The sequence below is a fragment of the Cetorhinus maximus genome, chromosome 23 (genome assembly GCF_964194155.1).
Source record: "Cetorhinus maximus chromosome 23, sCetMax3.hap1.1, whole genome shotgun sequence".
Taxonomy (NCBI): Eukaryota; Metazoa; Chordata; class Chondrichthyes; order Lamniformes; family Cetorhinidae; genus Cetorhinus; species Cetorhinus maximus.
In genome coordinates this window covers 59179027-59206238 of record NC_135901.1, presented here as the reverse complement: position 1 = coordinate 59206238, position 27212 = coordinate 59179027, and the positions used below count along the sequence as shown (strand labels likewise).

Below are 27212 nucleotides of genomic sequence, written 5' to 3'. Positions count from 1 at the left end.
CAGCACAGAAAGAGGCCATCCGGCCGGGCGTGCTGCTTTCAAAGAGCAGTAGTGATTGGTTGATCCATCAGGAGTGATATTTGTGCCAGTGCAAACAGTAGGCAGCAAAATTCGTTCTTCTCCCACCCTTATTTTGCCACACACCAACATTTCTACAGTCAGTGCTTTGCAACCAGCCCTTCTCTTCTCCTCTTCCTTCATTCCCTCACTCCACTTGAACCAAGTGTGATGTTTGCCAGCTCTTGAGGTGCCCTTAAACCCTCACCCCTCTGATTCTGGTGGAGTTTTTAAACGTTTCCAACCAATGAATAATCAACACTCGTTCCAAAAAACTCAGTAACTCGACATTCCCTGACCGGGAATCGAACCCGGGCCGCGGCGGTGAAAGCGCCGAATCCTGACCACTAGACCACCAGGGAAGTTGGGCTAATATTTTTCGATTCGCCTTATCTACGCTGCTTTAGCCTATTGTTTTTCAGTTCAGATCTCTTTCACCACAAAACTGCCTGTTTCGGTTCAAGATAAACGATTTCTTCAGCCAATAAAAACAACGGTTGCTGTGAGCTGGAACATGAAATTGACAAGGGGTGAAATAGCCCCACAAGTTGCACATGCGCAACTTTCAATTTCCAAAACTTGCTGTTGGTCCAATGGAAGCGCCGATTCCCAGTCACTGGACATCAGGGAAACGACCAATAAGGCTTGACCTTTGGATTACGGAGGCAGCTTTTGACATTTTTTTTTTCATTCCCGATCTCCTTCACCAGAGACAACTTTCTCCGACCAAATGGTCTGTTTCGGTTGAACACAAGCGACTTCTTCACCAATGAGAAGAACCATTGCTGTTAGCTGGAACATGAAATCGATACTTTCCTCCTTTAAGACAATTCTTAAAGCCTCCCCCTTTGACCGAGCTTTTAGTCACCTGACCGAATATGAGGCTCGGTGTCACACTTTGTTATTTAATGATCCTGGGGAACTCCTGGTGACGTTTCATTAGGTTAAAAGCGCTTTATAAATTTAAGTTGTTGTTGTTGTTGTAGGATAAATATAGAAAGGGCCAATCTCCTGTTTTATCTTTCACACTGATACTTTTCTCTGTGACATTTTAACATGAATTCACACAACTAATGAACCACATTGAGAATCACAGAGGAACAGACACAGAGAGAAAAACATCGAGATTAACAGAGGCGTAAAGAGAGACACACACCCAGAAAGCAAGGATGTCACGAATTTGGCTAAGTGTTTGTTCCATTTCCGAAAGCAAATTTCCTGAATGCTGACAAATGAATGGAAATCAGAAAATACGGACGTATTTGGATGGGTTTCCTTGTAATTAACTGATAATTAATTTGGTTAAAATCAAAAATGGTGAAAACTTTAGTCAGCAGGATTGCAACCGTCGTGTTCTTATTTACAACAAACGGAAATTATCGAACTTTCACTCACTTAAATAAACAAGCTTGGATAATGCTCTTGCCAGGTTTCAAACCGCAGCTCCATCATATGGGAAGCGAATATGACCCCACTCGCCTCTATAAACCCTGCGCTGTAAAGATCCTAATGGAGCTGTCTGGAATGTTAAACGGTGACGTCATGCAGCAGCACTTTGGGTCTTTGTTTTGAAGAAATGGAATTCGGCTGTTCTCATTAGGAATGCTGGAGACAGACTGATCAACAATGTTATCATCAAATGGCACAGCTCAGTAAGAGGACCTTCCATCCATGGTGTCTATGTCACACTTGTACAAAGAGCTTTATAATTATTGCCAATTTCCTTCTCTTTCTCCTTAACGCTGTTTTTTTTTCGCTTTCAAGCCATTGCACAATTCCCATTTGGAAACTCGATATTAAGAAAACCAATGTTGAAAGCTTCAGCTGGTTCCTCACCTGAGCAAATACATCAGACTTGCTCCAGGCAGTGACGTTTGCAGGGCTTTACTTTGGTCAGAAGAACAAGGCACTATAATTTGCAGGCTAACCTGGATCTTTTTAAAAATACATTCAGGAGATGTGGGCTTCGCTGTCTGGGCCAGCATTTATTGCCCATTCCTAGTTGCCCTTGGTGGTGGTGAGCAGCCTTCTTGAACCGCTGCAGTCCATGTGGTGTAGGTACACCCACAGTGCTGTTAGGAAGGGAATTCCAGGATTTTGACCCAGCGACAATGGAGGAACGGCGATATATTTCCAAATCAGGATAGTGAGTGACTTGAAGATGAACTTCCAGGTGGTGGTGTTCCCATCTATCTGCTGCCCTTGTCCTTCTAGCTGGGAATGGTCGTGGATTTGGACGCTGCTGTCTAAAGAGACTTGGTGAATTCCTGCAGTGCATCTTGTAGATGGTACACATGTGGATGTGGTGCCAGTCAAGTGGACTGCTTTACCCCGGACGGTGTACAGCTTCTTCAGTGTTGCGGGGGCTGCACTCACCCAGGCAAGTGGGGAGTATTCTATTACACTCCTAACTTGTGCCTTGTAGATGGTGGACAGGCTTTGGGTAGTCAGTAGGTGAGTTACTCGTTGCACGATTCCTAGCCTCTGACCTGCTCTTGTAGCCACAGTGTTTACATGGCTACTCCAGTTCAGTTCCTGCTCAATGGTACCCCCAGGATGTTGATAGTGGGAGATTCAGTGATGGTAATGCCATTGAACATCAAGAGGCGATGGTTGGATTGTCTTGTGTTGGAGATGGTCATTGCCCGACACTTGTATGGTACGAATGTTACTTGCCACTTGTCAGCCCAAGCCTGGATATTGTCTAGTTCTTGCTGCATTTGGACATGGACTGCTTCAGTATCTGAAGTGTCATGAAAGGTGCTGAACATCGTGCAATCATCAGTGAACATCCCCACTTCTGACCTTATAATGGAAGGAAGGTCATTGGTGAAGCAGCTGAAGATGGCTGGGCCGATGATACTACCCTGAGGAACTCCTGCAGTGATGTCCTGGAGCTAAGATGACTGACCTCCAACAACCACAACCATCTCCCTTTGTGCTAGGTACGACTCCAACAAGCGGGGAGTTTCCCTCTGATTCCCATTGACTCCAGTTTTGCTAGGGCTTCTTGATGCCACAGTCGATCAAATGCTGCTTTGATGTCCAGGGCAGTCACTCTCACCTCAGGAGTTCAGCTCTTTTGCCTATGTTTGAAACAAGGCTGTAATGAGGTCAGGAGCTGAGTGGTCCTTACGGAACCCAAACTGGGCATCAGTGAGCAGGTTGTTGCTCAGTCAGTGCCGCTGGAAATCACTGTTGATGACCCCTTCCATTACTTTACTGATGATGGAGAGTAGACTGATGGGACGGTAATTGGCTGGGTTGGATCATTCTCACTCTTTCATTCCCAGTTTGGTGGGATGAACGAGGAGAGACAGTATAAATTGCAGGGTTCTGGGGAAAAGGCCAGATCATGGCAATGACAAGATGGTCAGGAAGACCGCTTTCTCTGCTCTAACTGTTTTATCATTTCATACAAATAATAGTAACTTATGAGTAGCATATGTAGTCGTGGTCGAGTGGTTAAGGCGATGGATTAGAAATCCATTGGGGTTAGCCCGTGCAGTTTTGAATCCTGCTGGCTACGTTTTCCATTATACCTGGCTTTAACCGCGCACAGACAGAGCTAATTATCATTTGAATAGAGGGAAAAGCGCTCCAAACACATCCATGTTCTCTTATTTCCGTTCATTTGTCAGCCTTCTGCAAACCTCCAATCGGAAATGGAAAATAAACTGAGCCAATTTCATGTCATGCTTTCATTTCTGGCATTTGCCTCTCCTTAGGCCTCTGTCACTCTCGGAGTGTGTTCCTCTGTGTGGGTTAATGTGGTTCAGTTCCTTGAGGAGGTGAACACATTTTTACGAGCACAAACTGTATTCACATTAGTTGTGCAACTTCACATTACAATGTTACAGTGAAAAATATCAGGATGAAAGAGGCAACAAGAGTTTGTCTCTTTCTATGTATGGACAACAACAACTTATAATTATAAAGCTCCTTTTACCCCATGAACCTCACAGCGTGTTCCCCAGGAGCATTATATAACAAAGTATGACGCTGAGCCTCATATTCGGTCAAATGACTAAAAGCTCGGTCAAAGGGGGCGGCTTTAAGAACTGTCCTAAAGGAGGAAAGTATTTCATGTTCCAGCGAACAGCAATGGTTCTTCTCATTGGCTGAAGACGACACTTGTGTTCAAACAACACAGACCATTTGGCCAAAGAAACTTGTCCTTGGTGAAAGAGAGTTGTAATGAAAAAATGCCAAAAGCAGCTTCCATGTGCCAAACTGCTGGGTAATTTTATCAGTACAGCCTGCGTTCCATTCCTGGTTAGGGAGTTGAAACGTATTACTCCTAGGCGAGCTTTTCAAATCAATGTGATTGATTTGCTGGTTGAAAATAACACGGTTTAGCTCTGCTCGAATTGGTGGAGTGAGAGTGGAAGTTTTATATCAGAGCTGGAAATGTCACAAGGGCAAAACTCGGGAATAAATCCTGAGTCGGAGTGAGGGGGTGAAAATAAAAGAGAAGGGCTGTGATAGGTTACAAAGCACTGACTATAGAGCTGGTGGTGCAAGGCAGAATATTATTCCTGTATTACCCATGTCACAAGCAGATCTAATTTCCTGATTTATCCCATGCCCAACATTCCCTCTACAGTTTGGTGGTCTATAAACAACTCCCACCAATGTTTGCTGCCTATCGCTGTTTCTTAGCTCCACCCAATCTGATTTGACATCTCGATCTTTCAATCTAAGATCCTCTGTCACCGATGTACTGAGCTCATTCCTTATTAACAGCACAACGCCATCTCCTTTCCCTTTTTGTCCGTTCTTCTAAAATGACAAACATCTTTGAGCATTTAGATCAACCAATCACACTGCTCTTTGAAAGCAGCACACAGGGCTGAATGTCCTCTTTCTTTGCTGTAACTTTCTGTCATTTGATTTTTCCAAACACCCCGGTTAAGATGAACTTTCTTATCTCCCATGGGATGCTTTGAATTCAAGACACTGATCAAATTCAGCGAGTTTACTTTCATTTCTAGTACATTTCTAGAACCGGACTCGTTGAACGGCATTTAAATGGTTTCATCGTCAGATGCAGCTCACCGAGTCCAAACAGGCACTGTTACCATCAGCCTGTTATAGACATTCTTGCAGTACATATTCTGAGCAACAAGCTGATCACAGCTCCACTTTCTGCACATTGAAAGGCAGCGTGAAAATATGAACAATTTCAAATCTTAGCAACGTGCATAATTGTGATTTTCTGTGTGTGTCAATGTGGTTCAGTTTCCCATTTTTACCACCCAAACATGATCTATGTTAGTTCTCTGGCTTCATATCAGCAAAAAAAACAGTTTTAAAAGATGCAGGAGGACATTTCTCCCTTTCCTTTGAGTGGAGACTGTTCGGCAACTAAATATCCAGATGTTATAAACTGAATGATGATTGAAGTTTTCAAATGATCTAACTAAGTAGCTGAGAATGCTCGAGGGGCCGAATGGCCAATTCCTGATGATATTTTTTTATATTCTAATTCAGTGTCAATGTTGGTGAAGACAATGTTTGTGTCTAATCTGAATGTGGTAGTAAGGCCGAGTGGGCTCAGCCGCTGGTTCAGGTTCCAATCTCTCTGGTGATTTTGGGTTTTACTCCCACCACTGCCAAACTTTCTGGTGGTTTGTTATTTGAGGCGCTTTCCAAAGATTCTCCGTGCGGTGAAGGAGCAGCTGATCTGTGCAGTGTTGTGTTTCAGTTGGAAGAATGAGGAGAGACAGTGTAAATCCCAGGGTGACTGGGAAAAGGTGGGGCAATGGCACGGATTGGAAGACCTTCTTTCACTGGAACTCCCTGTATTCATTCCATTATTTTAAACAAACAACAGGCAGCCTTTACCCAGTTGTCATGGCCGAGTGGCTCAGGCGTTTTTCCACGTCGTTCGAATCCTGCCAACTCCCCTTCTTCTCATTCCTGACTGACACAAACTGTCTGCAGAATAAATTATCAGTCAAATGAAAAAGAAAACCACCCAAACACCCCTGTGTTTCTTACTTCTGTTCATCTGCAAATATTCACTACATTTTAAGCCTGAAATGGAACAATAATTGGCCAAGTTTTTGACATCTTTGCTTTCTGGGTGTTTGTCTCTTCTTTGGCCTCTAGGACTCTCGGTGTATGTGTCTGCATGTGTTCCTCTGTGTGTGTCAATGTGGTTCAGCTCTCCGAGGGGATGGGTACATAATTACTATCACAAACTTAACTCACATTAATTGTGCAGCTTCATATTAAAATGTCAAAGAGAAAAATATCAGGATGAAAGATGCAAGTGGAGTTTGCAATGTTTGGAAGGAGGTGCAGCAAAGAAGTGGAAGATGTGAATGATGTTATTGATGATTGAGAGGAATGTATGGCAACCTTGTGGATTTTATCGGTCGATTATCTCTCACACCTTGAAATTCACAACAAGCTGAGGCTCCAGGGCGGAAGAGACATTGATCTCCCTGAATTTTTGCATAGGAAGTAATGACTGTGTCTGCCTGGCTAGCTTACCTGTTAAGCGTGAGACTCTTAATCTCTGTCGTGGGTTCGAGCCCCATGCTAGGCGCTGCCGTTTTTTAAAGATTTGCTGCTTTCACATGTGCAGTGTCACTGCTCAAGCTGAATCTTTCTCAATTCCGCTTTGTTAATATCACAGCCACTGGCTTCTGAGTGAAAACAGCCTCGACTTCAAAGGAAGTCGGAGAGCTTCGTGCTTCGGATGTAATACTTTCACCGCCGCAGCCCAGGTTCAACTCCTGATCAGGAGCTAACTTTTTCTTACCGCTGTGTGAACTGTGACAATGCACAGGAATTCCTCGTGTAAACTGTTAAAGCGAACCTGAAATTTAATGTAGGGAAGTGTGAAGTGATTCATGTTGGTCGGAAGAATGAAGAGAGGCAACATCACATAAAGTGTACCATTCTGAAGGGGCTTCTGTGTTACAGAGCGAGTGGTTAGGATCTGGAATGCATGACCTGAGAGTATGAGGGAGACAGATTCAATCGCGGATTTCAAAAGAGAATTGGACAGAAAATTCAGGTCTCCGGGGAAAAGACGGGGGACCATAACATTCTAACATGAAGTTGCACGAATAATGTGAATGAAGTTTGTGATGGTAAAAAAGTGTTCATCCCCACAGGGAACTGAGCCACATTGACACACACAGGGGAACACACACAGACACATGCACCGAGAGTGACAGAGGCCTCAGGATCCACAAACACCCAGAAAGTTAGGATGTCACCAGCTTCTCCAATTATTGTTCCATTTCAGACTGCAGATTTGGTGAATGCTTGCAGATGAACGGAAATGAAGAAATGCGGAAGAGAAGCAGGAGAAACACACGGGACTGTTTGGAAAGTCTTTATTCCATTTCACCAACAATTAATTTAATTCTGGATTCACCTAAAGTAAGGAGCAGCAGACAACGAGGATTCAAACCTACACGGTGAGAGCCCAGTAGATTTCAAACCCATTGTCTTAACCACTCATCCGCAATTACAGATCTCACATCAATTTCAATCTTGTTCATATGAAATCGCAGAAAGGTTATAACAGAGAAAGAGGGAATTCGGCCCCACATATCCCCAGTCACCCTGCAATTCATACTGCGTCTCCTTGTTCTTCCTGCCAAGATGGAGATCTTAATACATGAAAGAACAAATCAACTGAAACTTTGATTCGAACCCACAAAGAGAACAGAGGCCAAACAAAACACCTTAACCCAGCCGACCACGCTGCCACTATCAAAGGTAAACTAACCATTGCCTTGGGTGGTAACGGCTTCAAAATAGAACATAACAAATAGAAGCAGGAATTGACCATTTGCCTCTCCAGCGACTCATAGTGTCAGAGAATCAGAGCTAAGGCTACACAAAGATGGCGGCCGTTCAGCCCGGGTTGTAGGAACAAAAGACTCAGGGGCAGGAGAAGGCCATTCAGCCCTTTGACCCTGCTTCTCCATTCATTAAGGTCACGGCAAATCTGGTTGTGGTCTCAACTCCGCCTTCCTGCCCGCCCCCCATAACCTTTGACCCCCTTGTCTATCAAAAATTTGTCTAATTCTGCCTTGTGTAAATTCAATGACCAAACCTCTGATGAAAATAAGTCCCCAGGCGAATGACCCTATGAGAGGAAATAAATCTCCTTAACTCCGTCTGAAAAGGGAGATCTCTTACTCTTCTGGAAACTAACTGACCTGGTCCCACTCCTCCGCGTTTGTCCCTGGAGACCTGCATTTTCTGTCCAATTCTCTTTTGAAATCCGCGATTGAATCCGCCTCCCCCACACTCTCAAGTGGTGCATTCCAGATCCTAACCACTCGCTGTGTAACAGAGAAACCCCTTTAGAATTATTGGCTTCGGGACAAGCAGAATACTTGGTAACAGACAAAACACCGAAAGGCTCGAAGGGAGATGGCACCGGTTGTAGGAGAGCTGGTTCCCGGTGACATGGATGTGTCTGCAGTGGGTGGGATCAGACTTTTTCCATGTGTCCACAATGAATGTCCCATCCTTTATTTGGGAAGAGTAAAACTGATAGGGAATAATTGTCATTGCAGTCACGGCAATCTGAAGCTTTCTTTCGCTGAGCCATTGGTTTAGGATATCTTACAGAGTGCTAGCTCCTCTATCAAGTCTCTGTGGCGCAATTGGTCAGCGCGTTCGGCTGTTAACCGAAAGGTTGGTGGTTCGAGACCACCCAGGGAAGAAGCTGGCACTTTTTTCTCCCCATCATTACTCATTAACGCTCTGATTTGTTTCGGGGCCCTGAATCTACAAGAAAATCCATCCCACCCCCCACGTTGAAAACTCGGCTCTCACCCACTGAGTTCCCACACCAAGCTCTGTTTATGGATATTCATTTCAGATATAACAAAGAATATGAACGATCGTGAACCCCCATCTAAATCAATAGAGATCTATGAGGCTATTGGATTGAAACAAGCCCATCAATTAATCGTTCTTGCTCAGCTCCACAGTGAGTGAGACAGGAACAAATCACAATATTCCAGTCCCGCACTCTCCAATCACCCGCTGCCAGCGGAAACATCTTCTTAGTTTGCTGAATGTTATCTTCAGAAATGGTGAAGAGCGAATCTAATGTGGCTGCAAGATCCAGCATTCAGTTCATATTCAACAACAAACAGGAATGGGAGCGATACAACTTTTCCACACAGCTGGGTGATAATGTTTCCCCGAGCATCGAATGGAGTAACTTGCACATGTGAAATGAGCTGGGTAACCACAACACTACAGGAACATTTCCCTGCCTGGATCCCAATGGAGCTGTCTGGAATGTTAAACGGTGATGTCATGCAGCAGCACTTTGGGTCTTTGTTTTGAAGAAATGGATTTCGGCTGTTCTCATTAGGAATGCTGGAGACAGACTGATCAACAATGTCAGCATCAAATGGCACAGCGCAGTAAGAGGACCTTCCACCCATTCTATTTGTAGCCAGCCTTCTACAAAGATCTTGCCTATAAGTCCCAGTTTCCTTCTCCTTTTCCATGAATCATAAATTTCTCCCTTTCAACCATTTCCAAATTCCCTTTTGAAGAAGGAGTTTCTGCAGAATCCATGCAGTTTGCCTTAATGAATATTTCCCTTACCCAATGAAATGAAGAGTTGGACTATGGTTCCTTCTGAAGTTTTTGATATAAACATTAGTTATTTGTGCAATTAATTTCATATTGAATTTACAAAAGACGTTTATTCTGATCGGACATGTCCTCAGTATTTTCTCAGTCATGATGACCATGAAACTATCATTGATTGCCATACAAACCCATGTGATTCACCAGTCCTTTAGGGAATACAATCGGTCGTCTTTACCTGGTCTGACCTGCCTGTGACTCCAGACCAACAGTGATGAGGTTGATTCTTAACGGCCCTCCGAAATTGTTTAACAAGTTACACAGCTCAAGGACAATGCTGGCCAGTGATGCCCATGAAAGAATGAAGATCCATGATGACGAGCGACGAAAAGTGATTTTGTACCATCTCTCCCACTCCCTCATGTTCAATCACAGTATCAGTTGCGCCTGCCTTTAGGGTAATGCTAGTCTTTGTATCACACTAGTAGTCATCTTTCAGTCAGTAAGTAACTGTGAATTTGCATTTGTAAACTCATTAATTTCTGTTGTTGACTAAAGAAACTGGCATTTTTTTGTGCCTAGTCAGCTTCATCCCTCCTGATTTTGAGAATGCTTTTTGAAGTTGGCGAAGGGCAAATTTAATGTGGCAGCAAGGTACTATATTCAGTTAATATTCAGCAACAAATGTGAATTATGGAACTTTCCCTCACACTTAGATGTGTAAATCTCGATAATGTTTCTACCCATTTCCAGACAGGGGACTTTTTGCATGTACTTGATAACCACTACACTACAGAAACAATAGACAGAACCACAGAGACTGACTTAGTATATCAAACCCTGCAGTCTTACTGCACTCCTGAACTCTGGTTTGTGGAAGTGCAGTTCGACTGAAAAACACAGCCATGGGGCAGAGAAATTGATCTGAAATTAGAATCATAAAATGCCACAGCACATCACCAGGTCATTCAACACTTCACACATGTGCGAACTATCTTACTGTAATTCGTCTCATTTTTGTCTCTTTCTCATAACTGTGCCTTTTGGAGAAAATCATTCAAAGCCTGGAGAAGTGCCAATGACACATGGCTGTGAGATAATTTATTCAGTTATTGTTTAGCAACAAACGGGAATTGTGCAACTTCTCGCAATTAGATGATTCAGTTTTGATAATGTCTTTGCCAGCTTTTGAACCAGTGACCTTGCGCATCTGAAGCAAATGTGATAACTACTATTTGTATTTTTATTCATTTATGGGACGTGGACATCGCTGGCGATGCACCACAGAAACAATTTGCGAGAAAATGCCAAAGGGAATTGTATAGAATTTCAAACTGTGTAGACCTGCTGCACTGCAAGATCCTGTTTCACAGGCATAAAATTGGGGCAGGGCATTTTGGAATGCTGCAGAGAAATTGATCTAATTGTAAACTGACACGGCGCATTCGGAGGCCATTCGACCCATCGGGTTTGTGCTTTCTTCAAAGGGCTAACCACTTAGTTCCAATATCATTTTCTTCCTTCATAACCCTGCAGGTTTTTTTCCCATTTCAAATAATTATGAATTCCTTTTTGCAAACTCTGAATTAAGGAAAACAATTCTGAAAGAGGTGCAGGAGTGTGTGAAAATTAACAAAGTTTCTCTGACCCGATGACATGGAGAGTTGAACTGGGGATTCATATGTTGTCTTCGAAATGAAGAGGAATATTTATTTATGCAATTGATTTCCTATTGAATATTTAAATGAAGTTTATTCTGACCAAGCATCTCAGTCGATATATACAATGTAATTCCCCTTATTGTACAGCCTGTTATAGAAAAGAGGGAAAGGTTTGCTACAGCTAAACAAAGCCCTGGTTAGATCACACCTGGAGGACTGTGTATAGTTCTGGGAATGGCACCTTATAAAGGATCAATATTGGTCTTGGAAACAGCGCAGTGCTGATCCAGCAGAATGTCAGTTCTGGAATGTAAGTGGACATTCTCCCCTCCGTAAATTGAGGTCATCCAAAACTACTGTCCGCGTCTTCACTCACAGCAAGTCCCATTCCCCTATCACCCTCTGCTCGTTGACGTACATTGGTTCCCGGTCAAAGAATGCATTTACTTCAAACTTTCTTATCCTTGTGTTCAAATCTCCCGTTGTTCTCGCCCCTCCCTATCTCTGAGATCTCCTCGAACCCCACACGTCTCTGAGATATCTGTTACCCTCTAATCCTGGCCTATTGTATGTTCCAATCAGAAATGCTCCACCACTGGTGACCGAGGTTTCAGTTACCGAGGCCCCAAGCTCTGGAATTCCCTCCCTCCACCTCGACCTCTCTTTCCTTCTTTAAGACTCTCCATAAAACCTATCTCTTTGACCAAGCTTTTGTTCACCTGGCCCAACATCTCAATATGTGTGTCAGTGTCAGACTCTGTTACATAATGATCCTGTCAACCATCAATTGGAGGTTTAACTACGTTAAAGACGCTATCTAAATGTAAGCTCTTGTTGTAATGGGGCATATAGAGAAGGAGACAAGCTCCTCTTCCAACTTTCACCCTGATATTTTTTTGATCTGAAGTTGCACAACTAATGTGAATAAAGTTTGTTCTGTTAAAAATGTGTCCATTCCCTTGGGGAACTGAACCACATTGACACACACAGACCAACGGAAAGAAGAAACCACGGGAGTGTTTGCGTGGTTTTGATTCCCTTTATCGAATAATTAATTCCATGGGCACCTTATTAAAATGAGGAATGATGAGAACTGGAGACGGTAGGATTTGTAACTCTGTGAGGAGACCCCACAGGATTCCAACTCCAACCCCTTATCTACTACGACTTGAACACAGGGCCGATAATGACGTCACTGCTGTTTGTATAAAATCACAGACGGCTACATCAGACGGTCATTCAGCATGTCGTCTCTATGGAAGAGCAACTCAACTACTGTAATACCACACCCCACCTTTCCCCCACAGCAACTCTCCTCGTTCTCCCTGTCAATATGAGGTGGCATCTGCTTGTCCTAATGGGGCTGCTAAATGTTGAGCAGCGGTGGGAGGCGAACTCACGATTTCGTACACACTTTAAGCCAGCGCCTTCGCTCGCTCAGCCTCGCTGGGCGAAATTTATGAACCACTTCCTTCACAAGTTTTGGCACTGAAATAGAACAAAAACTATAGATTAGGAATACGCAAACTACTGCGGATGCTGGAAATCTTAAACAAAAGCAAAAAATGCTGGAAAAACTCAGCAGGTCTGACAGCATCTGTGGAGAGAAAGGCAGGATTAACGTTTCGAGTCCGTATGACTCTTCTTCAGAGCTAAAGGGAAGTAGAAATATGAAGTCGTACTTCCCTTTAGTTCTGAAAAAGAGTCATGAGGACTCGAAACGTTATCCCTGTCTTTCTCTCCACAGATGCTGTCAGACCTGCTGAGTTTTTCCAGCATGTTTTGGTTTTGTTTCAGAGTAGGAATAGATCATTCGGAATCTCAAACCTGCTCCGTTAGTTAATCAGATCATCCTGCACTTTGTAACAAACAGAAATCATCTCCACTCAAAAACACAACGAGCTGCAGTAAAGGGTCGGCACCATTTAAACTCAATGAACTGGTCTGGTTCCAAATCTCCTGCTGGAAATGACAAGAAAACTTCTCACTGAATTCACTCCGGGTCTTGACTTCAGAAGGACAGGACACAAAGTAACAAAGTACATTTCGATAAAATGTATTATAAAATGGCAGAATGACTGGGAAAGTGCATCCGTGCTGTTGGCAAACATAAAATTATGGAAAGTTCCAGCTAAGAAAAAGGCCATTCGGCCTGGTCTGCTGCTGTCAAACAGCAGTTGTGATTGGTTGATCAGGAGTGGTCAATTACTCTTCCATTTCCGACTGTGAATTTAGTGAATATTTGCAGATGAACAGAAATAAAAATCACGGGGTATTTGGATGTTTTATATTCAATTTAACGAATAACTAATTCTACAGACCGTCAGTTAAAATCAGGAATGATAAGAAGCATAAACTACAGGGCTCAAACCTGCGTGAGAAAACTCCAGCCAATTTGCAATCCATCAGTTTAACCAATTCGCCACAATACTGAGTGAAAGTTCGCTATTGTTTGTATAAAATAATAGAATGGAGACAGAGAGTAACAGGGAAAAAAGATTTTCAGTCCGTGCCATTGCCCCAACCACCTCTCCCCATTCCCCCAACCAAAATGCAACACTGCACAGGTCAGCCGTCCCCTGGCCGCACGGAGGATTTTTTGGAAGCGTCTCAAACAACAAAGCACTGGAAAGTTTAGCAGCCGCGGGACTGGAGCCCAAAGCAGGAAAGCCTCGGCCAGCATCTTAGCCCACTCGGTGACTCAGTACCACATTTAGAGCAGAAACAACCATTGCCTGGACCGGCATCGGCTCTGAATTAGAGTGTGGGAAAAATATGATCAGGAATAGGCCATTCGGCCCCTCGGGCATTCTCAGCTACTTCATAAGATCATGTGAAAACTTCAATCATCCTCCGCTTTGTAACATCCGGGCATTTAGTAGCTGAACAGCCTCCACCAAAAAAGAAACAAAGAAATGTCCTCTTGCATCTTTTAAAACAGCGCTTTTGTTTTCTCTGGACCATCTTAATCTGAAGCCACAAATCTATCGTAAATAATGTTTGGGTGGTAAAAATGATGAACTGAACCACATTGACACACACAGAGGAACACACACAGACATCGACACCGAGAGTGACAGAGGACAAGGGTTTGTTTCTAAGGAGAGTCAAACACCCAGAAAGCAAACCTGACACCAACCTGGCTCCGTTTTTGTTCCATTTCCGACTAGAAGTTTCGTGAATATTTTCGTGAATGAACGGAAATAGGAAAACGCCCCAGTGTTTGGATGGACTTGATTCAATGTAACCGGTAATTAACTCTGTAAACACAGAGTTAAAACCAGGAATAATGAGAAGCGGGGAATCCCAATGGATTTGGACTCTATCGCCTTCGCCACTCAGTCACCACGACTGACTCAATGCACAGGGTGATGTTGTTAGTATGAAATCATGGGTGGCTACAGCAGAGAAGGGGAACATTCTTGTCCGTGTCGGCTCTCTGGAAGAGCAATTTAACTCATTCCATAACCCTCGTCTTTTTCCTCACAGCAATTTATTTTGAATCTGTCTCTCCTCGTCCTTCCTGTTAAAATGAAACACCGCACACAAACCGTACAATTCGATTTGAGCTGGCACTTGTTCAACTCGCTGTTCAAGCTGCTCATGTAGAACTTTCAATTTCCAAAACCCACCAACATCATCACTGCGGCTCCTGTGAAACTGACAAGGGAACACACGGCAGAAATTCATCACTGAAAGTAACTGACACACATCAAATTCCAAACACGTTTACCTTGGTAGGAGGCTGTGGCACAGTGGTACTTTCACTGGTTTGGGATTCTGGGGATCAAATCTCACCATGGCAAATGGTGAAATTTGTTTTCAATAAAAAATCTTGTGATCATCACTAATGGCAGTAGGGACGAAAATCTGCTGTCCCAGCAATAACTCTTATATACTCTCTGGAAGAGGGCTGACCTAGCCAGGGACTACCCACCCGTCCAGTTTATGAACCCAATCTTTCCCTGGAAAGCAGGGAATGGGAATGTAAGACACGAGAAGGGTTCACAGGACCTGATTGTCCCAGACACTGATTATAGGAATGTGCACAGTATCAATTATCCACATTCTTGTGTATGTTGTTAAACTTTGAAATTATTTTGAACTGATTTTCAATGTGAAGAATCGGAATGAGCTTATTTTGTTCAGTAGATATACAAGAAGGTACATGCTCATGTGCGAACACTGCGTGTTTGAAACTCAAGTGAATGGTTCAGATCATTTCTGCAGTTGTACTAGTCTGGTTTCAAATTCAGTTCCTAATCTGTTTAGTGTCTGGAATTCAAAGTGTCAGATAGAAGGGCAAGATGTACATCTCGCTAGATTGAGTTATGAAATGCCAGAATAACTTAGAGAGATGCAGCCGGGGTGTTAGGAATCACAAAATGACAGAAAGGTACAGCAAATAAAGAGGCCATTCGGCCCTGTGTGCTGCTTTAAAAGAGCAGTGTGATTGATCTGAATATTCAAGGGTATTCGTAATTTAGGAAGGATGGGCAAAAAGGGAAAGGAGGCGGGGTCGCACAGTTAATAACGACAAGATCGGTACTTTCGTGAGAGAGGGTCTTAGATTGAAAGATCAAGATGTCGAATCTATTTTGGTGGAGCTAAGAAACGGGCAAGAGGCAACAAACATTGGTGCGAGTTGTTTATTGGTGACCAAACTGCAGTGGTAATGTTGGGCACTGTAATAAATCAGGAAATTAGAGCTGCAAGTAACATGGGTAATACAGGAATAATATTCCGCTGTGCACCACCAGCTCTATAGTCAGTGCTTTGTAACCCATCACAGCCCTTCTCTTTCATTTTCACGCCCTCTGGATCTCTTCTTGACTTGTTCCACGTGTGACATTTCCAGCCCTGATGTGAAACTTTAACTCTCACTCCCCTAACTCTGACAGAGATGTTCTGTGTTGCTTTCAGGCAGGAAGACAATAACATTGGTTTTAAAAGTTCGCCCATGGGCAGTAAATCTCAATTTCCTAACAGGGAATCAAGCCTGAGGTGCAGCAGTGAAAGGGCTGAACCCTAACCAGTCGGCCATCAGGGAAGCTGCTAACAGGGCAGGAAATGTGGCTCATGGATGCTGATTTTGGCATTTTTTTCATTCCCGATCCCTTTCACCAGAGATAAATTTCTCCTACCAAATGGTCTGTTCAGGTTGAACACAATGAGCCAACGAGAAGAACCATTGCTGTTATCTGGAACATGAAATCGATAGTTTCCTCCATTAATACAGTTCTTCGCCTTTGATAGAGCTGTTAGTCATCTGACCGAATATGTGACTCGGTGTCACACTTAGTTATCTAATGATCCTGGGGAACACCTTGTGACGTTTAGGTTAAAGGCGCTTTATAAATATAAATTGTTGTTGCAGTTTAACATACAGAGAAATAGACAAACTCCTCTTGCATATTTTACCCTGAGAGTTTTTCCTTGTAACATTTTAAAATGAAATTGCACAACTAAATTAATTAAAGTTTCTGCTGGTAAAATGTGTTCAACCCCTTGGGGAACCGAAGCACATTGGCACATACAGAGGAACACACACAGACGGATACACCGAGTGTGACAGAGGCCTAAGGAGAAACAAACGCCCAGAAAACAAGATGTCACCAACTTGGCTCAGTTTTTGTTTCATATCCGACTGGAGACTTGTAGAAGACTGACACAGAAATGGATCTGTTTGGATGGTTTTTCTTCTATTTGAATGAGAATTAATTCTACAGTCAAGCAGAAATAACGAGAAGAACAGTCAGCAAGATTCAAACCGACGTCGGGAGGCCCCAATGGATTTTAAACCCATTCACCTTAAAAACACTGGGCCACAACTACAGAACTTGCTAACATGCTAATATTGTTTGTTTAAAATCATAGAATGGTTACAGCAGGGAAAGTGGGCCTTCTGCCCGTCCTATCATTGCCATTATCCGACCTTTTCTCCAGAACCCTGCAATTTACACTGTCTCTCATCGTTCTTCCTACAAAATAATAGCATGTTTAGTTAAAACACAGAAGACTCGTTCAGCCAATAACAGCATCGAGTGTGTTAGACATGAACATGAAGTGAACAGTGAGGTGAAATAGTGCCACAAGCTGCGGATGTACAGCTTCCAATTTCCAAAACCCACCAACCTCATCAATGCGGCTCCTCTGAAACTTTCAAGGTAAATATTGATCCTTAAAAGGGGCCGCCCCCAGATCTATGCACAGTGCTCCAGGTGTGATCTAACCAGGGCTTTGTATAGCTGTAGCAAACCTTTCCCTCTTTTCTATAACAATCTCTGTAACAGGTTGTACAGCAAGAGATATTAGATTGTATATTTCGACTGAGAAAAATGAGGAAGTGCTTGATTTCACAGCCATGTGTCCTGGTCAATGTTCACGAATATTAATCTGAAATATAATGAAAAAAACATTTAGGGCGACATCGAGCCCATTCGAAATCTATAGAGTTATTGGATTCAAACAAACCCATCAATTATTCTCTCTTCCTCAGCTCCACAGTGAGTGAGACAGGGAAAAGCAGAAAAGCAGCAATATTCCAGCCCCGCACTCTCCAATCACCCGCTGTCAGCAGAAAGCAGCGACTGCAGCTTCAATGATCGGGTTACTGCCCATCCCTGGGACACAAGACACTCCAACCCGAGCCAAACTTCCCAATTCACCGAACACAGGCTCAAGGAAACGCAGGTAGATTATAACCCGGTCCCTAACCTCCGAGCAGCATTTACTGAATACCCGAGGGAATGTGTCACAAACAAAACTAACACCAACTTTCTAAATCTTTTTATTGGATGTGTTCATTTCATTTTAAGTTCTGCTGATGGGAAAATGGCCGAAATAGAGGTTGGTGAATAACAGCTTCTCTCCCACTGCAATGCTGATCCTTCCAATTTACAGGCATTTGGGGGCAATTATCAGTTTGATACTCAGATTAGCTCCGTCTCCATATTATAAAATGAATCTAGAAGCACTGGAGAAGGTACAATAAAGATTTACTGGAGTGATGTTAGAACTGAAAAGTTTAACATTCAACAACCATTGAATTGATTAAACAGGTTTTCTCTAGAAAACAGGGTGAGGGATGACCTGATCGAAGCCTTTAATATTCCGAAAGGGTTTGGAAGATGCTACTACTTGCGGATAGACAAGAATAAATAAAAGTTGGTCACCAGGAAATCCAATGTCCAATTCAGAAGCAACGTCTTTAATCAGAGATAAAAGCAGAAAATGATGGAAATACTCAGAAAATCTGGGAATTTCTGTGGATTGAGAACCAGAATTATACTTTCAGATCTGTGCACTGATTCTGTACAGTTCCACTGACAAGTCACAGACCTGAAATGAAAACTATGTCTCTCCACAGACGCTACCAGACCTGTTTAGAATTCGAAATTGTTCTGTTTTTATTACAGATTTACAGCATAGCCTTTCCTTTTTTTCTTCAGAAGAGAATGTAGAGCCCATTGCCAGAGGTTTAGAGATCCAAGTCTGTGCTGGACACTGTGAAAACATCATTCAGCAGCTAATTATGGAAAAAGGTTTACTCGATCATCTGATTAGTTGACACAGCAGCAGTCACATCTGATGGTGAAAATTCAGAGATTTCATGCTTCTGAAGGCATTTACTCAGTTTGGCCACCAGTGAACAATCCAGCTATAAAAGTTCAAAGGATTTGCTCCGCAATAGGCGCATTCTTACTGACAAGACGGAGTTCAAATGTTTGGTGTATGGAAGGAGAAATCACTTCTTCACCTCACCTACGAAGAATCCAGTGAATCCACATCTAACTGTAGGGGTTTGTTTTGTTGTTAATTACACCCAGGACAGAAGCATGGTAGAGGCCGATGCAATTTATTGTATCAATTGATTGTATAATTTAAACATTGACCATAAAGCTGCAATTACCATCGGATCATAAAAATTTATTGGATATGCAATTACGTCCTCCCACCCAGCATTGAATGCGGGACAGAATGTGCCCGATCGAGAGCGCCAGGGTCTTACGCATGCGCATTGCGGCGTCTGATTCGCACCTGCGCAAAGCGGGCTCTTAGCTGAGCATGCGCAGTGCTGTCCTTGACTGGAGCTGCCGAGAGATGGTAAGAAAATGGCGAATGGAGCAGAATAACAGAGTTAGTGGGTTTGGGGGAGGAATGGAGCCAGCGGAGTCGGCAGGGAAGGTTTTATAAACACTTTGTGCAGCCCGCAGGCCCCGCGTTTGCAGCGAACAGACCGGAAATGACTGGGTCTCTCCCTCTGCTCGGCCCGGGGGCGCGGCTGTGCAGCAGGGCGCATGCGCGGTCATCCTGATCCAGGTAGCAGGAGGAGCTAATGTTGGGAATTTCTATCCTGGACTCACAGGGATGGATTTTGGAAACTCCTTTTACAGGGGGTTAGAAGGGGAGGATTTACACACAGCAAACTCAAACCAAGAGAAATATTTCTCAATTTCTGTCCTGGACTGACAGTGATTGATTGTTTTGTAATCTTTTCATAGGATATCACATGGAAATGATTTGCAGACGGGAAACTCAAACCAAACATCAGATCAAGATCTGACAGGCTCACTCGATTCATCAGCCTTTGAGAGTAAGTAATGAGTTTCAAGTCATTATCACTCATTGTGTAAAATTTTTGCTCACACCCCTCCTGTAAATCTTGCTTCATAACTTAAATATGTGTCCCATAACCCTTTTATGATCAGATAATGTGAACAGCTTTTCTTTAACTACCTCATGTAAACTAATCATAAACTTGTATACCTCTATCAAATTTCCCCTCAATCTACTTTGCTCCAAGGAGAACAACACCAGTTTTTCCAAACTAATCTAAAATCCTTCACCCGTTGAACCACTCTGGTAAGTCTCCTGCGCACCCTCTTAAGGACCCTCACATCCTTTATAATGTGTGGTGATCAGTGGTTTACACAAACCCAGATGTTCTGTGTCCATGTCTGTGATGTCATCGCACATCGACAATTACACTGTGACATCAGCACACATCGACAATTACACTGTGACATCAGCACACACCGACAATTGCGTGGTGACATCACCCCGCTCCCAGGGAATTTCCTCAACTGGGAGATTTTTCTCTGACTTCAGTGCTTCTGATATCTTTCCAGCTACAGTCTCCGGCAGGAGTTTCCAAAGCTGAAAAGAGTTAAATTGTTTCACGGGTGAGTAGTTTTGACAATTCATCTACAATTTGGAGCTTTTAGTCCTCTGTTATCTGTGTGAGGTCCGACAGCCCTGCGGCTGGTGTGACTCCATTACTGTGGATCTGATTCTGTGTCCATCCATTGCTCTGTTTCACCTCTGCCCTCCCTGATCACCTCTCTGCTGTTGTCTAACTTCCTCTGTCTCTAATAGTGGGTGTATTTTAGCTCTGTTTAGCATTTTACGGTTACTTCTGCCAACTGCTGCCCTGACCATGTGCTGCTGGCTTACCAGCTATAGCTTCCCACCATGTCTTACATAGTCAGGAGTTGTTTTTCCTGCGATATAGTCCATCTCTCTTCTACCCCTGAGCTTATATTGATCATCAGATTCTGCATCATTTTTATTCTGTCGTTCATTCTGCACCCCTGAAATGTTAACTCTGTTTATCTCTCCACAGATACTTCCTGACCTGCTGAGTATTTCCAGCATTTTCTCTTTTTATTTCAGATTTCCAGCAGCTGCAGTATTTTGCTATTATTTTATTGGCAGGCAAAGTTACTGAGGTGGAAATAGGCGGTCTTAGTGTTATGTAGTCAGAAGCTCAGCTGAGGGTGAAATATGACACTAAGATTGTGAAAAGTCTGGCTCAGCCCCAAAGTTGTCAGAGAGGTGGATGGCATTGATGGTTAGGGAGTGGAGTTTGTAGCAGGGACTGAAGACAATGGCTTCAATCTTCCCAATATTTAAATGGAGGAAATTTCTGTTCATCCAACACTGGATGTTAAACAAGTCAGGATGGTCTGTGACTTGGAGGGGAACTTGGAGGTGATGGTGTTCACATACATCTACCCTGGTCCTTCTAGGGGATGGAGGGTTAGGGTTTGGGAGATGTTGGTAGAATTGTAGATGCATAAAACCCCTATCCTTCACCCCCTGCCTCTCCCATCTCCCTCTCTATTTCCCCCAGTAGATGCTGATGTTTTGCATAGTCCCTGACCAGTTGGCAGGTTCCCTTCCCTGAAGGACATTAGTGAACCAGCTGGGTTTATATTACAATCCAGCTGTTTTCATGTCACTTTTTCCTGGTACTGGCCCCACAAATTCCCAGGTTCATTCACTTCAATTTCACAACCTGTTTTTGTGTTATTGTGGTTTCTCCCTCATTCACTTTTTTCTGTTAAAACTATTTCCCCAGGATTTTCAATCGGGAAACCCAACATTCATCAGAATCTGACGGTGTCGCACAATTAGTCAAAACCTGAATTTCATCGCATTTTAAGCATGAAAGATAAAAAAGCTTTTCACCGTGGGGAGAAACCGTACACGTGTTCTGTGTGTGAACGAGGTTTCAGCCGATTATCTGACCTGTCGAAACACAAGCACAGTCACACTGGAGAGAAACGATGGAAATGTGGGGACTGTGGGAAAGGATTCAATTATCCATCCAGGCTGGATACTCACCAGCGCACTCACACTGGGGAGAGGCCGTTCACTTGTTTTGTATGTGAGAAAGGATTTGTTGATTCATCCACCCTCCTGAGACACCAGCTCATTCACACTGAAGAGAGGCCGTTCACCTGCTCCGAGTGTGGAAAGGGATTCACTCGGGCATCCAACCTGCTGAGGCACCAGCGAATTCACTCTGGGGGGAGACCATTCACCTGCTCCGAGTGTGGGAAGGGATTCATTCAGTTATCCTACCTGCTGACACACCAGAGAGTTCACACTGGTGAGAGGCCATTTACCTGCTCCGAGTGTGGGAAGGCATTCACTCAGTTATCCAACCTGCAGACACACCAGCGAGCTCACACTGGTGAGAGGCCATTTACCTGCTCCGAGTGTGGGAAGGGATTCACTCGGTCGTCAAACCTGCTGATACACCAGAGAGTTCACTCTGGAGAGAGGCCGTTCACCTGCTCCGAGTGTGGGAAGCGATTCACTCAGTTATCCAACCTGCTGACACACCTGCGAGTTCACACTGGGGAGAGACCATTTATCTGCTCCGAGTGTGAGAAGGGATTCGTTAATTTATCCGATCTGTTGAGACACCAGCGAATTCACACTGTGGAGAGACAGTTCACCTGCTCCCACTGTGGGAAGGGCTTCACACAGTCATCCCACTTGCTGAGACATCAGCGAATTCATACTGGAGAGAGGCCGTTCATCTGTCCTGTATGTGGGAAGGGATTCACTGTGTCCTCTGACCTCCTGAAGCACCAGCGTATTCACACTGAGAGAGGCCATTCAGCTGCTCCTAGTGTGGGAAGGGATTCACCTGGTCATCCCAACTGATGAGACACCAGCGAGTTTACAAATAACGAACAGGATGTTGCTGTTAATCACATCCAGGACTGAACCTTGTTCATTGTAGTCTGTTTCTGCTGATGTTAATAAACTCCATCCCAGTTATTGGGGCTAATATTCTGGATAAGGACAAATAAAATATATTTGTGTTAAATATAGCATATTGAGTCTTGTTAATATCTCTAACACAAGTTAGTTTCTCTGGAAGGGCTCTCCCTCTCCCTTCTCTCCTCCATCCTCACCTCTAACAACAAGTGTAAGGAGCTCATGGAGCTTCTTTGTCACTAAGATTGAGACAATCCGATCAGCTGCCTCTGCTGCTTCCCTCCCTTCCACTAGACCACCGGAACAAACTGTCTCTAATGTTCCACCTTGTCCAAGCCGTGAACCCACAGCTTTCATTAGCTTCTCACCCATCCCCCTTCCTCCCCTCTCAGTGGTCATCTTGTCCATGAGACCCACCTCCTGCTCCATCGACCCTATTCCCACTAAACTGCTGATAACCCAACTTCCCCATGTTCACTGATATTGTTCACAGTTCTCTCCTAGTACTATCCCTCTCTCCTTCAAATCATCACACTTTCCTCATAAATCAATTACTTAACTCTCCTGTCCTTGCAAAGTATTGACCCGTCTTCAACCCCCAGTTCCTTTCTGAACTCCTGAAAAGTGTTCACACCTCCCAAATCCGTCTCCGTAACTGCACTGAAACAACTCAGATCAAAGCCACCAATGACATCCTATGTGACAGTGACAAAGGTACACTATCCCTTCTCGATCTGTCTGCAGCCCTGGACAAGGTTGACCACACCATTCTGCTCCAACACCTCTCCACTGTCGTCCAGCTGGGTGGGGCTGCTCTCTCCTGGTTCCATTTTTCTCTAACTAAACATAGTCAGAGAATCACTTGGAATGTCTTCCTTTCCCACTCCCACAGTTACCTCTGGTGTCCCCAGAGGATCCAGCCTTGGCCTCCTTTTATTTCTCAGGAAGACTTCTAGGATGAAGGATAAGCATGGCAAGTTTCAGGAACCTTGGATAACGAAGGATATTGTGATATTATTCAAAAAGAAAAGGGAAGCATTCGTAAGGGCTAGAAGCCTGGGAACAGATGAAGCCCGTGGAGAATACAAAGAAAGTAGGAAGAAACTTAAGCAAGGAGTCAGGAGGGCTAAAAGGGGTCATGAAAAGTCACTGGCAACCAGGATTAAGGAAAATCCCAAGGCCTTTTATACATATGTAAAGGGAAAAAGGGTAGCCAGGGAAAGGGTGGGCCCACTCAGGGACAGAGGTGGGAATCTGTGTGTAGAGCCAGAAGAAATGGGAGAGATACTGAATGAATACTTCTCATCAGTATTCACCAAACAGAATGACTTAGCGGTCGATTTGTCTAGGGAAAAGTATGTAGATAGCCTGGATCATGTTGAAATCAAAAAAGAGGAGGTGTTAGGCGTCTTGAAGAATATTAAGGTGGATAAGTCCCCAGGGCCAGATGGGATCTTCCCTAGAGTACTGAGAGAGGCAAGGGAGGAGATTGCTCGGGCCTTGACAGAAATCTTGTATCATCACTGGCTACGGGTGAGGTCCCAGAGGACTAGAGAATGGCCAATGTTGTTCCATTGTTTAAGAAGGGTAGCTGGGATAATCCAGGAAATTACAGGCTGGTGAGCCTTATGTCAGTGGTAGGGAAATTATTGGAGAAGATTCTTCGTGACAGGATTTACTACCATTTGGAAGCAAATGGGCGTATTAGTGAGAGGCAGCATGGTCAACGGTGGAAGGGCAGTGGATGTTATATACATGGATTTCAGTAAGGCCTTTGACAAGGTCCCTCATGGCAGACTGGTACAGAAGGTAAAGTCGCATGGGATTAGAGGTGAGCTGGCAGGATGGATACAGAATTGCCTTGGTCATAGAAGACACAGGGTAGCAGTGGAAGGGTGCTTTCTGAATGGAGAGCTGTACTAGTGGAGTTCCGCAGGGATCAGTGCTGGGATCTATGCTGTTTGTGGTATACATAAATGATTTGGAGGAAAATGAAACTGGGCTAATTAGTAAGTTTGTAGATGACACAAAGATTGGAGGAGTTCCAGATAGTGAAGAGGATTGTCAAAGGATACAACGGGATATAGATCGGTTGGAGACTTGGGCGGAGAAATGGCAGATGGTGTTTAATCCGGACAAATGTGAGGTAATGCATTTTGGAAGGTCTAATACAGGCAGGAATTACACAGTAAATGGCAGAACCCTTAAGTGTATCGACGGGCAGAGGGATCTGGGTGTACAGGTCCACAGGTCGCTGAAAGTGGCAACGCAGGTGGATAAGGTAGCCAGGAAGGCATATGGCATGCTTGCCTTCATTGGCAGGGGTATTGAGTATAAAAGCTGGGAAGTCATGCTGCAGCTGTATAGAACCTTGGTTAGGACACACTTGGAATATTGTGTGCAATTCAGGTCACCAGATTACCAGAAGGATATGGAGGCATTGGAGAGGGTGCAGAGGAGGTTTACCAGGATGCTGCCTGGTCTGGAGGTTATTAGCTATGAGGAGAGGTTGGAGAAACTCTAATTGTTCTCACTAGAGGGACGGAGATTGAGAGGCCACTTGATAGAAGTTTACAAAATTGAGTGGCATGGACAGAGTAGGTAGTCAGAGCCGTTTTCCCAGGGTGGAAGAGTCAATTACTAGGGGCATAGATTTAAGGTGAGAGGAGAAAACTATAAAGGTGATGTGCGGGGCAAGTTTTTTATGCAGAGGGTAGTGAGTGTCTGGAATTCGCTGCCAGAGGAGGTGGTGGAAGCAGGTACGATAGTGGTGTTTAAGAGGCAGCTTGACAAATACTTGAATAGGATGGGAATAGAGGGATACGGACCCTGGAAGTGCAACATGTTTTAGTTGATGGGCAATATGATTGGCGCAGGGTTGGAGGGCCGAAGGGCCTGTTCCTGTGCTGTAATTTTCTTTATTCTTTGTTCTTTGTTAACATTCTCCCCACAGCAACATCATCTGAAAACACAGTGTCAGTTATCACATGGACACTGACCAGCTCTACCTCACCAACACCTTTCTCGACTTCTCCACTTTTGTTAAATTATCAGACCGTTTGTGGATGTGCAGAAATTGTCTCCAATTAAATTTTGGGAAGATTGAAGCCATTGTTTTCATTCCTGAGCTACCAACTCCATTCTTTATCCTATTTCTATCAGGTCATCCCTGAGCCTTCTCTTTTCTAGCGAAAAGAGCTTCAGGCTGTTTAGCCTTTCCTGGCGATTATAACCTATCTGTTTTTGGAACATTTGTGATTGAACTTTTATGTCCCTGGCCCTTGCAACACCTGACAGCAGTTTCGAGCCTTCTTCAGAGGGCGTCTCTATTGGACAGAGCGGTTTCTGGGCCACAAAGAATTGTGGGATTTTGAAAATGGGAGAAGAAAGCACCGTTCACAGTGTTCTGCGTGTGGATGAGGTTTCAGCCGATCATCTGACCTGGTCAAAACATAAATGCAGTCACAACTGAAAGCCGTTGTGCAAATGTTGACAATGGGAAGGGATTCATTTACCCATCGAAATTGGAAACTCATCGGAGCGTTCACACTGGGGAGAGGCCATTGACCTGCTTAAAGTGTCAAAAGGGATTCACTCCGTTATCCCACCTGCAGACACACCAGCGAGTTCACACTGGGGTGAGGCCATTCATTTGCGCTGTGTGGAAGGAGATTCATTAATTTATCCAACCTGATTGCACTTCAAAGAGAGCTTTTAAATTTCAGGACTGGTGGAAGTGCTTTACAAGTTCTCAGGAACTGATCCAGCAGCAATGTATTCATACTGATGAGAGACCGTTCAGATGCCTTCTTTATGGGACTGGGCTCAGGCAATGATCCCACCTCTCTCCACACAAGCACTCTGACACCGGGGAGAGGCTGTACACCTGCACCGAGTGTGGGAAGATACGCATTCAGTCATCCCACCTGCCGAGACACCAACAAGTTCACAACGAACTACAGTGATTGGATTTTGCTGTTAATAATGTACAAGAATGAACTATACCCATTGGGGTCTGTTTCAGCTGATGTTAATAAACTCCTGCCCGGTTATAAGGTTAATATTCTGGATAAAGGTCAAATAACTCAACATTCTGTCAAACACAGAGGATGTTGAATCTTTCAAAACATCTCTAACACAAGTTAGTCCTTGTTTCGGACTCTCCCTCTCCTCTGTCTCCTGCATCCACACCTCCAACAAGTGTGAGGAGCTCATGGAACTTCTTTATCACTAAGATTGAGACAATCCAATCAGCTGCCTCTGCTGCTTCTCTCCCTCCCACGATTACATCCTTGACCACGACATCCTTGCAATTCGCATCCAATCTCCAACCACTCTTTTGTCTCCAAAATCATGCTTACCCCCCAAATCCACACACAATGGTCCTGG

At 44.0% G+C, this 27212-nt stretch overlaps 1 protein-coding gene and 3 non-coding genes across 4 annotated transcripts in view; 3 read left to right on the top strand and 1 right to left on the bottom strand.

Moving 5' to 3' along the window:
• The window catches only part of LOC144697660 (uncharacterized), a gene marked incomplete at its 5' end in the record, with an annotated part of 71191 nt that overhangs the window by 32136 nt on the left and 11843 nt on the right, over positions 1 to 27212 (top strand). The window contains one exon of the mRNA XM_078569681.1: positions 22016 to 22633. Coding sequence (XP_078425807.1) covers positions 22016 to 22633 — 618 coding nt within the window. The remainder of the gene's footprint in view (positions 1 to 22015; positions 22634 to 27212) is intronic.
• trnae-uuc (transfer RNA glutamic acid (anticodon UUC)) lies at positions 348 to 419 on the bottom strand. Its single transcript has one exon. It is a non-coding gene; the product is annotated as a tRNA-Glu (tRNA).
• Positions 3505 to 3586, top strand: trnas-aga (transfer RNA serine (anticodon AGA)). Its single transcript has one exon. It is a non-coding gene; the product is annotated as a tRNA-Ser (tRNA).
• Positions 8685 to 8758, top strand: trnan-guu (transfer RNA asparagine (anticodon GUU)). The gene has a single exon. It is a non-coding gene; the product is annotated as a tRNA-Asn (tRNA).